Genomic DNA, 13,978 nt, shown 5'->3' with positions numbered 1-13,978 from the left:
TATAATTTACTGTGTTTTATTACGGTCATTTTTTAATATGTAGAAGGCCTCCCAACAATTCAAAACAACTGTGTTTAAAATATTTTGGAGACTAACTGGACAAGATTTTATAGAATGTCCGAGTTACTGCTGTGGCCTAAAATAAGCCTATTCTTTTTCGAACAGTGAGCCATTTTACGTGTCATGGGGTTGAACCCATTGTATAAACCCACTTAAAGGGGCATGTACACGATTTTCAGATTTTATTTTTCCATTTTTAAGGTTTAGAATGCTTAATTAGGTATTTTTAATAGTCAATCAAAATTTGAACATCAGTTGATGAGTTACAAGTGAGATACAGCACTCACAATTCCTTGTTATGTAAACAACGCTTGTGTCATGTTTTTGTTTACATATAGATTTAAATGTGTTAAAACAAAATAAAATGTGCCAAAAACTACAAAACTGTGTTCAGAATTAACTTGTAAATTGAAAAATCTGCTTTAAACGAAGCTTTCACTAGCATATTTAACCCATGTAAACAAACACATGGCACGAGCCTTGTTTACATATGTAAGAATTGTGAGCTCTGTATCTCTCGTATACCTCGACAACTGACACTCAAATTTTTGCTAACCCTTTGAAACATTCTAGTTTATAAGCATTCTAAACATTAAAACTCCAAAAATAAAATTTGATAGATTTCAGCTCAAATTGTGTCCATGCCCATATAAGCCAAACTGGGTATGACTTATCCCAGTTGGAATCCAGGATGCCCTATATTTCTATAAAATTTCATTCCAGATCAATCCAACCCAATTATCCAATATTTGTTTAAATTTCAAAATTTCCCCCATTCATTATCATGGAATTTTTTTTTAACCTAATCCAGTTATCCCTACTTCTTTTTATGAAATGTTTTTCCCAATTTCAAGCAAATGTCAATATCTTTTCCCAAATGGAAAAGTCCAGGCCCCTGATATCAAGACCTACAAATGATCCCTGTAATACAGCAAGTTTTGTTGAAAATGGCCTCCTGGTTCTGAAGAAGTAGACACATGGTTTACAGGTGACCAGAAGAGCTAACTATTAACTAACAAGTGAGCTAAAAATCATAACATCAACATTTAAATAAAAATCAGACCAATCTGATTTTAATATAAAACAAAGATAAACAAATGATTCAGTAACATGGATTTCTGGTGTAACATGCAAATGATTAATGAAAACAATTGTAATGGCGACAAACTCTTGAGTTGAAAAGTTGCAATTTTATACAGGTCACAATTACCAGGCACCAATACGAAGGCCCTGTCTACTGAACAGTCTAGTAAGTAGTCCCATTATTTCACACACACGATTTATCAGTGACACTGATCCCAATCACGTCTCCTCACATTCATCAACCACTTCGAAGTCGCTACCCATCATGCCACTGATTCCACTCTTTTCGCTCTCAGGATCTGAAAAATTCAAATTTGTATCTTCTTAGGTGTTTTCATAAAAACATAAACCAAGCATTCATGTTCAAATGCATCAACAGATACTGATTTTAGCATCAAATGTTTGAACTATTCAATACATCTTTAAATCATTTATATTTTCAAACACAAAATTTAATGTCCTAGTATAAATTGAAGATACATGAATATAAACAAAGGGGAGATAAATCATCTGACACATAAAAGCATGCACAAGTAAACTTAAAGAGAATTTCTATTACAATGTATAATAAAGAAGGTGGTCAGGTTTACCCTGGGTTTTTGAAATGAATTGGGCTATAGAATAAAACAACTACACAACATAATTTGTACATCTGCAAGTTACAGCAACTAAAGACAGCTCATGATTTTATAACTAAATAAGATCATGAGATGGCACAAACACTGTTAACATACATAATCATGTGTGGTACTTATTTTCGCAAAATATGCGATCACATAAAATATGCGCAATTTCATACCAGCAGACTCAGGTAAAGTATATACACAAACTATATTCATGTAAGCCATATATATGCAACTCAGCAGAATTTTGTATCCACAAACCAAACCAAAAATCATAATCCGCGAAATTATGACTGCGTGGAATTAAATACATCTACAATATACTGGACAGAAATCAACTTAACCAAGTAAAGCACACTCAACTCTGGAAAAATCTGGTATTTTAGACTATATACAGAGAAATCATAAACCCATGCAAAACCAAAGTCCTCAGTAGAACATGCAAGTTATCAAGAAGTGAAATTGGATGTCTCCGTTCACACATCTCAACAGTGTTTCCATTGTTACCTACCAAAGCCGGACAGCCATGATGTCATACCTAGTAACAGTTTATGAAACTTAGAAAAACAAAGAGGAAGCACATCAAGATGAACAACATAATCAATATACTGGAAACGAACGAACTAGGTGTGGCAAATAAATCTGAGACATGGAAATATACAGCAAGACAACGCAGTCTGAAGGGAGTGTGTCATTACCAAATAGCCACAGATTTTCTTGATGGTTTTGAAGAAAGAGAATTTTAAAACATATAAAATATACATTGTATATAATTCTGTAAAATAAATCAATATGATTGGTTTAAAAACTGATGGAAATAAAATTTTGCGTCTTTTTATTGGTAGTATCTTTCTTACTCACCACTCTCCATGCTGTTGCTATGCATCAGTTCATCAACAATATTCCCGACGTCGTCCTCATTCATTCCACCCGCGGTGGTCACATCCTCTACATCCATTGGTTTGACCCCCAATTCTGAAAAGCAACCTGCTCCTCTCTGGCCCTGCCCCACAGACAAAACATCCTCCAGGTTCTCCGACTCTCCCCCTATTACTCCATACAGCTGGTCCACGTTACACTCCAGATCCCCCTCCAGATTGACATTCTCTCCACCCACTGCCACTTCCACCACATCACCAAGGCTGCCCATGCTGACTTCAATCACATCTTCAATTGGCCGACATTGATTCCGCTGGACCAAACTCATGTCATCACCCTCCCTGTCTTTCATATCATCTTCACCAAACTCCAAAACATCGCTGTTGTCGAGTGTGTTGTCTTCATCTGTTATGGTTTTATCATCATCTATATCAATGGCGACATCCTCTGAATCACCAGGCTGTGGTTCATGGTTAGAGCCCTCTTTGTCCTTACTTTCCGATACAATAATGACCTCTGTATCTTTGTTATTTGAGGGTGGTGGTGAATCCTCCAAATCACCAGGCTGTGGTTCATAGTTAGAGTCCTCTTTCTCCCTACTTTCTGATACAATAATGGCCTGGGTGACCTCTGTATCTTTGCTATTTGAGGGTGGTGGTGAATTCTCCAAATCACCAGGCTGTGGTTCATAGTTAGAGTCCTCTTTCTCCCTACTTTCTGATACAATAATGGCCTGGGTGACCTCTGTATCTTTGCTATTTGAGGGTGGTGGTGAATCCTCCAAATCACCAGGCTGTGGTTCATAGTTAGAGTCCTCTTTCTCCCTACTTTCTGATACAATAATGGCCTGGGTGACCTCTGTATCTTTGTTATTTGAGGGTGGTGGTGAATCCTCCAAACCACCAGGCTGTGGTTTGTGGTTAGAGTCCTCTTTCTCTTTACATTCTGATACAATAATGGCCTGGTTGACCTCTGTATCTCTGTAATTTGAGGGTGGAGGTGACGTGCTAATTTTTTCAGTACTAAATGTATCACATTCCTGTTTATCGTCTTTTTGTGGTATTTCGGGAACTATAGCAACAACTTCCTCTTCTTCTAATTCCATGTCTTCCTCCATGTTTTGAAGTGGAACTGATGTGTTCAATTCTGTGTCAGCTGCCTTGCTTTCATTTAACATGGATGGTCCTTGAATGAAATCTTTTTCTTGTGTTGCTAAAGACGGATCACTGTCAATTTCTTGAGAATGTTTTCCATTTGTCACCAAATCAGATTTTGGCATCACAATGCCTTCTAAAGCTAGTTCACTTTTCTGAATGTTAGCATCTGAAGTATTTTCCTCACTATTGTTCATCATGTTGCCTTCGTCATTCACCATCGAGGAGGTCTCCTCTGCTTTTGGAGGACTTGGTATAGGGATAGAACTCAGGTCTGGCACTGTCTCCAGGTTGGTCACTGGGTTCTCCTCTTTCTTGCTGGGTTTCTCCTCTGGGACAGGGATCTCAGTGACTTCTTGCCTGGCCTTTTCCTCCGCTTCCTTTCTTTCTTGCTCTTTCTTTTCCTCCGCTTGCTTTCTTTCCTGCTCTTTCTTTTCCTCCGCTTCCTTTCTTTCCTGCTCTTTCTTTTCCTCCGCTTCCTTTCTTTCCTGCTCTTTCCTTTCCTCCGCTTCCTTTTTCTCTTGCTCTTTTTTCTCCTGCAATGCCTTCAAGATGTCCTGTGCAGTTACTTGTTTCTTCTCCAATGCCAATTTATTTTTCTCTGCTTCTATTCCAGCAACGTTCTTCAGAGGGTCCTGTCTGGAGACGGGGGTCCAGGGAGGAAGAAGTGCATTCTTCTTTGCTGGAACTTTCCCAACAATTCCAATTTTATTAGTGATTTTGATTGCTATTCCTTTCTTTCCATCTTCCTTTTTATCATTCTCTGTTTTTTTCTCTGCCTCTTCCACAGACGTCTGACTCTGCAGGATTGGAGAAGCCTCTTTTTCAGACATGGGAGGGACAGACTCATTTCCTGGCTTGGGGATTGGTTTTTTGAGTGATAGTTTGACTTTGGCCATTATTGCTGCACTTGATTGTGCACTGCTATCTACATCCGATAACTCCTCCACTTCTTTCTCTGATTGCCTGAGGTTAAAGGAGGGCACTTTCTGCACTTGTTTGTCCTCATTTTTTTCTTTGGATGCACTTCTTCCAAATAATGGCTTGGATTCTTTTTCCTTTAGTGTCTTTTCTTGTTTCTCGGCGAGTCCCTTGGCACGGTCTAATTGTCTGCGCTGCTCATAGAATGGACTGTCTACCAAGAATTTCTGAAAGAAAGCAAAACAACATATACACTGAACAATCAAAATGACAACACAAGACTATACATATATCAAGCATTACCCAATAGTGTGATGTCTGTTTTAAACATTACCTGATAGTGTGGTGAACTTTCATTTTAAACATTACGTAATAGTGTGATGGACTTCTGTTTTAAACATTACCTGATACAGTAAAACTCGAATATAGCGAACACGGATATAGCGAAATTATGGCTATAGCGAAGTGAAATCAATTTCCCCAACAAATTCTTTATATATTCTATATAAAAAATATGTGAATAACAAACACAGATATAGCAAATTTACGGGTATAACAAAAGTAAATTCCTATTCCCTTTGAATTAAAAATGAACGTAAAAATCACCTTTTACAACATTTTTTTTTTTCATTTTAAACTCGTGATTTTGAACCATCACTTTCCATTGCCATAAAGGATCCACACTTATTACGAAATTTCTGTTTGTATTTTTTCAAAAGATTTGTTATCGCAAAACAACACTTACACATACATTTAGTAAATATATTGTCGGTATTGTTTACTATTCTCGTTAATTAAATTTGAAGTTTGATTGCATTTATTTTATCGTACACTCATTTATTTGTGTAAAGCAACAAGTAAATGACAACTGCGAGAGACTGTATGCATTGCACATAATTTTGTTGACATTTTTCTTTTGACATGTTCTTGCGTGACTTAATAATCCATCAAGATAAATAATCATATATAAATTTGTGTGTATACTTCTTTTATAAAAAATGCAAGTATGTCGATTGCTGCTTTCTTATACAACTGATATACATGTAGAACAAATCAGTTTTATAACGAATTCGTTCTATTTGAATTATGAATTCACTATAAACGTATAGCGAATTACGCTTATAGCGAATTTTTATAGAGCGTTCGCAGAAATTCGCTTTATCAGAGTTTTACTGTAGTTAGAATGGTGAACTTTCATTTTAAACATTACTTGATACTTAGTGTGGTGGACTTTCAATTTAAACATTAACTGATAGTTGGAGTTATGGACCTCTGTTTTAAACATTACCTTGATAGATAGATAGATAGGTGGACTTTCATTTTATACATTATCAATAGTACGAGTGGCGGACTTTCATTTTAAACATTACATGATAGTGTGATGGACTTTCATTTTAAACATTACCTGATAGTTAGTGTGGTGGACTTTCATTTTAACATCACCTGATAGATTGGTGGACTTTCATTTTACACATTACCTGATAGTGTTGTGGACTTTCATTTTAAACATTACCTGATAGTTAGTGTGGTGGACTTCTGTTTTTAGGTGAAATTCTGCACACTGAACGTCTCCAGAAAACTCACGGCACAAAACACAGTAGAAACCATTGGTTGGAAACAGGAACTCAGGACCTGCAACAAAAGAAATTATTGAATTTGTACCATAATACATCTACAGAAATCAATAAAATAATGCAATAAAGATGATTTTGTATCCAAGTATCACTTTTAAGCACCCAACTGCTGACAATATCCTACGAAGAATAAAACTAGAAAATACAGATACCCTTCATAGACATCACTTCCACCTTCTGCATTTTCTTCTTCTGGGACGGGTTCTTCATTTGGTCAGGAATCCAAGGTCTATCAAATGTGTCTGTGTTTTTCCACTGTAAAAATTCAAAAGGGGGAGGTTTCGCAAACTTTCGTGTAAATTTCATTCTGGATAGATCAATTCCGCAACATGAAGGCAGTAAAAGAATCAGGATGCAAAATACTCCCTCAATCCACATCAGCTTAGTTGACATACATTTTTTTTAAAACAAGATTCAAACAATTAAAGTGGGTCAAATGTAAGGCACTGTGAAGACGCCATCTTTATTTTGCTACAACAGCCTTTACATGTCCAACTTATTATAAAATACAAAGAACAGGATGATCTCTTGAAGAAAGCAAATGACAATAGATGTGACAAAGCATTGGACATAACTGAACAACTAAATACAAAAAGCTCTTGGGGGACCAGTTTACATAGACTGGAACCCGTCTCTACCTTCTTGTTGTGGCGCTGGTGGGTATGTTCTAAGAACTGGATGGCCGTGTCATATACAGTGTTACAGAGCTTGCACCAGTGTTTTCCCGGATCAAAGAATTCATATCTGGTTTTCTGTCCTCCCTTTACTTGAAAAGACAACTGTAAAATACAAAGCAAAACACTGATTTAGAGGAGTAAAAAAAATTTCAGATGGTTAAAAATCTTTTGATTTAATTTAAATTGACTTACCAATGCTTTAAAATTAACCCCTATTCAATACTCTCAATTTCAAACATAAACATATTATAAATACTTCTCCTATACAATCACCTGTTTAGGTTTCTCTTCCTGCTTCACCACAGCCTCCAGCTTAACTTCCTCTTTGAGGGCTGCTGAAGCAGGAACTTCCTCTTTGACTGTTTGATCTCTAGTGCTTGCTTTAACTTCACCTACTTCTGCTATTTCCATATTCTCAGTCATTCTCACTTCCTCTTTTTCCACCTTGATTTTCTTCTGCTGCGGTTGAATGTCTTCTACACTTTTTCCCTCGCTGAGTTTCCGAAGCTTGGAGATCTGGAGGGAGATTTCCTCCTGCAGCTGACTATTCTGCAAGAGGATGGGATCCTTGTGGCCATCCTTTTGACGGCGTTTTTTGCGCATGATTTCATTCTGCTGCTTTCTGAGCTTTGTCAGTTCCTCTTCGAGAGCATGGATGCGTTTTTGTCTTTCTTCCTTATCACGCAGCAGTTTTTCTGCTTGCTTTTTAGAATTCATCATAGATTGTACTGGTTCTTTCTCCACAGGGCGTTTGATTCCTGGTCTTTGTGATTTAACACTTTCACCTTTAGGCGGTAAAACTGTTCTACTTGACAAAGTAGGAGGCACAGTATTTTTCAATGGAGTTTCTGTCATTCTTTCCACCAGTTCAAATGACTTTGGAATTTCTCTTAAATTTGGCCTTGTATTTTTCTTGGATGTCTCAGACTTTTGCAGTTCAGGAACACTTTCTGCTAGGGATATGGTAGTCAGATTTCCTCTTGCTGATATTTCAGGAGCTTTTCGTAACCCTGGAGACATCTGCCTGATGCTGGGAGCACCCTCTGGTGGAGTATACTGAGGAAAATTGTACGAGTCAACAACAGGAGGGGTAGAATAAGCGTTTACTGTGGACTGTGCTGGTAGGTAAGATTTAGTATAAACAGGAGGAGCATATTCTTGAGAGTATGGAGCATAAGTTGAAGTATAGCTAGCTGCAGGTGGTTGTACATACTCTTGTGAGGTTACAGAGGATAAAGGAGGGAGGTATGAATCTCTCTTGCTGAATACATCTTTACTGAGAATCTGATCTAAAAAGCTCTCCTTGTGTCTGCCTTCAAATGAACCCTTGTCCCCTTCCTTGTGTCTGCCTTCAAATGAACCCCTGTCCCCTTCCTTATGTCTGCCTTCAAATGAACCCCTGTCCCCTTCCTTATGTCTGCCTTCAAATGAACCCCTGTCCCCTTCCCTGTCTCTAGCCTCATGTGATAACAATGTCTCAAAAGGTGGCTTCTTCTTGGGGAACAGATTTGAGCTTAGCTCCGCAGTCGACAAGCCTCCACCTAAGAACGAGGCCATCTGGTTTATTCCATATTGCTGAGGAACATCTTCTTTTAAAGGTTCACTTCCTGCTTTTTCTTGCATTCGTTTGGACATTTCAAAATCAAAACCAATTGATTTTAAAATGTTTTCTATAGTTGGGTCATATTTCTGTTGTTTCACCTCTTGATTCAAAGTCTCTGCAAAGGAAGCTGGTTTCTGTGAACTTGGGGGTTGAGTGTCCTCCGAAACTCTCGGCTGTGGTCTTTTCATAAAAATGCTGAGGAGATCGGAGGAGTCATACTGCCTTTCTTGTTCCTCACAAGGTTTGTCGGGAATTCTGGGTGGCGAGGAATATATACCCGGCTGACCAAGGATTGGAAAAGTGTTCCCTTGCTGTGTATTACCACCCTGAGGTTGAAAATGATCCCCTGTAAATGACTGGGACCAGGGTGGCGGCTGTGAAGGAGGAGGTTCTTTCTTTTCTGGTTCTCCATACAGAAATCTCTCTTCATCCTCGATGTCCATGGAGTGACCCGTTCCCGCTGAATTGTAGTTTAGTCCCAGTGGTGGCCCCAGTCTGTTCTCTACCTGTGACCTGTAAGGATCCCCGCTCATTTCTGCTGGAGGTACCACATTATCCGTTTTCTTCTTAAGAATTGATTTAAGAGGTTTGGCAGTGGGTAGTGTGGGCTCCGACTTTGGCGGACTTCGCATCACTTGCTGTGTCAGAGACTCCAGACCTCCCCTCCGATAGTAATTCCCCATAGAATTCTGTCCCTCAAGACCCCTCTCCCTATAAATCTCATTATATTTGTCACTTTCATGTCTTATTCTATCTCCATATTGTGGATCCAACTTCTCACTACTGAATCGTTCATCATATTTTTTATCTACATCACTTCTGTAATGATCATGGTAGTCTCTGTCCCGGGACTCCTCTCTTCTGTGACTGTCACTGCGATGTCCCTCCCTACTCCCCTCCCGTCTGTCGCGATAATCACGACCATCTCTCCTAGAGTCCCTCCGATCATGACGAGAGTCAGGACGTTCTTTACTACTTCCCCGTCGGCTTCGCGAATCTCTGCCACTTTCTCTTCGCCTGTCCCGTCCCCTGTCATCATCCCTTCCATGAGAATCGGTATCATACCTCTTTCCCTGGGAATCTCTCCTCCACTTATCATCTCTTTTCACAATGTCCTCTGCCCCTCCATAGAACATCCTTTCTCGTTCAAATATATTGTCAGAATTCTGGTACTGCTGTACGGGTGGGCCCAGTCTGTCAGACAGAGGGCTACTTCCTTTTTTGAAGATGTCATTTCCAACCGTGATCCTTAAAGATTCTGTTGGAGGTGATGAACTCTCATTAGGATACTGCAAAAAATTCAACAGTTTTAGTTTAACCAAAAAAACAAAACAAAAACAAAACAACCCACTTTAAATCCAGAGGAACAAATCTTGGCTGTGTGACTTTTTCATAACCCATAATTTTCTTCCCATGATATACTTAAATTACACCAAATGTACAAAATGATGTGAAACTATAGCTCTAAATGTTTCATTATAATTAAAATTCTAGAAATTAACATTTCAAACCATTACTCTTACCATTATACTTTTTAAAGGTCAGTTACACACCCCTCCATAAATCTGAAGGTCAATACCCAATATCCAAGATATCAGCTCTTCTGTGATGGAGGTACATTCAGTATTGAACACTTTGATGGGTATAGGGTGTATACATAAATTTTAGACTGTTATGTAGATGACAGTAAAAGCTATGAAAACATGAATTTTGTTTATATTAGCTGGCAGTATACCTTAAACTCACCATACCAAGAAGAAAATAGAATTAGTACATCAAATAAAATACGAAATCATTAGTCAATTCCTCTTAGACACAATCAATACTTAAACAAAGAAAGACGATGAATTTTTATTTTTGTACGAGCTATTTGTATTTCAGTTACTCATTAACTGACTAAATTTGTATTTCCCATCAGTTCAAAAAGTTGCAAAGGAGCTTGAATTCACCCTTTAGACAATAAATACACAAAGTGATAAGCATCCGTGCCCACCATGTGCACAGGAATATATATTTTGAGACTCAACCTATATAATAGTTCAACAAAGGGAGACAAGTCACAACTATTAAGCAACATGGACACAACCTTCTCCAGATTACACATCCTTCTCAAGGTTTCATACCCCTCTCAAGAACTCAAGGTCAGTTACACACCTCACTAGAATTGAACATCAATTAATACTCCTCACAAGAACTAAGCGTCAATTACACAACCCTCCGAAGAGCTGAAGGCTATTTACAAACCCCTTATATTACAGAATTACTTTTTCAAATAATTACAGTTTCTGTAATCTTAGTTGTGTATGAAGTTCTCATTGACTTCAGGCCTTGCTTTAGAGTGCATGAGGAAGTAGAGACATGAATAACATTACTTTATATAAATTCTAATTTTAAAAGAAACCCTATCATTACTGAGATGAGATAATGTACCTGTCAACATGGAATCTACAGCAAAAGTATGAGTTTTCTTTTTCACCCTGTAATGTGTTCAAAATATTGGAAAAGCAGGCATAAATAGGAGTCTGCATTACTTAATTCGACAGAGGCAACACATTTAATGAGCTACAATACACAAATAAATGCAGCTGTTATGTAAAGCTATTGACTGTGACATCATTAAGAAGGAATATTAAACTGAAGTCATAATGTCTAATAGAAACATTATGCGATATCCCCCACAATAAATCAACAAAATACATAAACAGTACATTAATATCACTACCAAATGAACTCGAATGACTCGTTTTCTTTCCCAAGATTTGATTGGTTACTGATGTTGATTTAAAGGCCACCAATATCTGTTCAACTTCATGCATTCCTGGTTGCTCTAAGGCATTAAGGGCATTCATAGTATTACTGAAGAATGGAATACATTGCCAAGTAGTGACTTTAGCAACAATATAAAGTGTTTCCGAGTATGCAAGTGACATTGCTGACAATTTTAGCAGGAAGACAATAGAAATCACTATTGTTTGATAGTTAAACCGGCAATATATAAAATCTTATGGCAATAGACATTTGTTAACATTGAGGAATGCAGGTGTAAAATGGCAACACGAGCTCAGCTGTCCCTAATCTCAGCGAGATTCGTCGAGGCTGCATATTTGGACTGACTCCTCTTCCGAATCTCAGACCGGTGTCACACAAAGTAATTCAGGAAATCTTGCCTGAACTTTGGCCACTTGTGGTGAAAATGGGTTAAACTGAATTTCTTGTGCACTCCAACTTTTCGCCTTAGACATCCTATTAACTCCCCATCACAATGAATCATGCATTTCTTACCATTACATGGTGTAAATAAATTTGGCCATTTTCGGAGCCGTTGCAGCTGGCCACCATTTCATATTTATCTTCTCAACACTAAAGAGTTCCAATAGTTTAGGACGCCTTCAAATAGACTTATCAAAATTAAAGTTTCTTTTTATTGCTTTTAATTTTTATGTTCAAATGCTTTGTATGAAGCAATTGTCAATCAGCAAGTTCTATATTTTCCAGTCGTAGTACAAACTGTCATGAAATAGTATATATCGGAACTCTTCCATGTTGAAAAGGTATATATGAAATGGTGGCCAGTTGCAACGGTTTCGAAAATAGCCAACTTTATTTACTGTGGGATTTACACCATGTAAAGGTAAGAAATGCATGTTTTATTGTGATAAGGAGTTAATAGGATGTCTGAGGCAAAAAGTTGAAGCGGACAAGAAATTCAGTTCAACTCATTTTAAACGCAACAAGCGGTCGAAGTGCAGGCAAGATTTCCCAAATCACTTTGTGTGACACTCGTCTGAGATTCGCAAGAGGCGTCAGTCCAAATATCCAGCCTTGGCGGATCTCGCCGAGATTAAGCTGCCCTTCATCAGTTCACTAAAAAATCTGATTTGAGGATTGATTTTGTACCTTTCGTTCCTAAACCTGTCATAAACTCAATCACTATCTTAAATAAATGAAATCAACTTAAAATCGATAAACAGTAGTTTAAAAATGTAATGATGTGTTTGCGACAAAATTTTTAAATACAGTGTTACATGCTGCTGCTGACGAGGTTGTCGCCCTTTGTTATTAAAGGACAGGTTTACATGGTTTTAAAAACTACCACTTAACAGTTACTTTGTGCATTTCTATACTATCTTGATCTTAATATTAATATCAGTCCACCACCTTAGCACCAAGGCGGTCTTCTACAGTAGCGGGCCTGGAGTGCGGCGGCGAGAGAGAGCGCTCGTGTTCTCGGTAACGAGATCTGTCGATACCCGATGACGATTTTCTTGTTGTTGCATGGATACCTCCGCCTTTAGCACCAACTCCGCGACCACGCGTCCTCCCTGGAAACACCATTTCGGGCCTCAAATCTTCTCAAGTCAATACTCTATCGGTTAACCGAAAGTTACATGTTCTATTGCGCATGCATGTATTACAGGAAAGCGTGAAGAAGGAAATCATGTTCGGATAAAATTGGATTAGTTGACCGGACATCAAATATAATATCTAGTTCCTGTATGCATCACTTTTATTTGGACTGGTGATCATATGTTACGGACTTATTAACAAGCTTAGTAGTCCTTTGACAAGTGAATATTGAGAATACCTTATTTCGTGGGAACGAATTTTATTTCGTGGGCACGAAATTTATTACGTGGGAACGAATTTTATTTCGTGGGAACGAATGTTTAATTCGTGGGCACGAAATTTATTTCGTGGGAACGAAATTTATATCGTGGGAACGAATTTTAAAAAAAACTTCTACCTGTCCTAAATCAACCCGGCACCGTATCACCAAGACCGGTGAAGGGCTTCAAATTTAGGCCTTTCCTAGGCGCTGACGGCCATTGATCAGTGAGGGTTCTTTAGCGTGACTTATCAATATTAATGGTTAAAAGTGGAAAAACTTTATTAATTTCCACTCAATATAATTTAATTTAATTAATAACCAAAGAAAATGTATATGTTGCCACCTTTTTAAAGATGTCAGACATACAAAAACAGAGGTATACATCAGCATCAGAAAATCCACATTTTCGTTAAACAGAATAATAAAAATATATAAAAACATGTTGAAATGACAAAATTTAAGTATCAACAGTCTTTCAAAAAATGCTAATTCATAAATATATATAGATTAATTGTGGATATTAGGGAAACCAATGTATAATAGACATCCAATAGAGGAAGTTCCAGTATAGGAGTTATTGCCCTTGACAATTTTTTAAAATCATGATTAATTGATTATCTATGGAAAATATAAACTTTATCAGTATTAATAGTTTACCACATTTTTTATTATATCCAGTGAATAAAATTCCTCAGAAAGATATATTTCTATCATGCGCAAACTTTAATGTATGAA

At 37.6% G+C, this 13,978-nt stretch overlaps 1 protein-coding gene across 3 annotated transcripts; it reads right to left on the bottom strand.

Annotated features, from left to right (window-relative positions):
• Positions 1–1,111: 1,111 nt before the first annotated feature.
• On the bottom strand, positions 1,112–13,066 carry LOC125649381 (zinc finger protein 318-like). Of its 3 annotated transcripts, none has more exons than XM_056166524.1 (8): positions 12,793–13,066; positions 7,305–9,923; positions 6,993–7,133; positions 6,507–6,609; positions 6,234–6,352; positions 2,628–4,947; positions 2,278–2,304; positions 1,112–1,442 (listed from the first exon to the last, which is right to left on the bottom strand). In XM_056166524.1, exons 1-8 carry the CDS (start codon positions 12,967–12,969, stop codon positions 1,363–1,365), a joined length of 5,586 nt encoding a protein of 1,861 aa, XP_056022499.1. In that variant the 5' UTR covers positions 12,970–13,066; the 3' UTR covers positions 1,112–1,362. The 3 variants fall into 3 exon arrangements, with proteins under 3 accessions (XP_056022499.1, XP_048732849.2, XP_056022500.1); XM_048876892.2 differs by lacking the exon at positions 2,278–2,304 and adding an exon at positions 2,465–2,482 and having other exon boundaries at positions 12,793–13,030; XM_056166525.1 differs by lacking the exon at positions 2,278–2,304 and having other exon boundaries at positions 12,793–13,030.
• Positions 13,067–13,978: the final 912 nt, after the last annotated feature.

The sequence above is a fragment of the Ostrea edulis genome, chromosome 5 (genome assembly GCF_947568905.1).
Source record: "Ostrea edulis chromosome 5, xbOstEdul1.1, whole genome shotgun sequence".
Lineage (NCBI taxonomy): Eukaryota > Metazoa > Mollusca > Bivalvia > Ostreida > Ostreidae > Ostrea > Ostrea edulis.
The sequence above is the reverse complement of the archived record's forward strand: the minus strand, read 5'-3'. Positions and strand labels throughout refer to the sequence as shown.

What these genes read in the sequence shown, in the direction of transcription:
- LOC125649381 (XM_056166524.1), bottom strand. Translation starts at nt 12,969, where the DNA reads ATGGTGTTTCCAGGGAGGACGCGTGGTCGCGGAGTTGGTGCTAAAGGC. An exon ending in AGGAAGAGAAACCTAAACAG is followed by an intron (nt 7,134 to 7,304) that starts GTGATTGTATAG and finishes TGTATTTTACAG; the next exon opens with TTGTCTTTTCAAGTAAAGGG. An exon ending in ATCATGGCTGTCCGGCTTTG is followed by an intron (nt 1,443 to 2,277) that starts GTAGGTAACAAT and finishes TGAATTTTTCAG; the next exon opens with ATCCTGAGAGCGAAAAGAGT.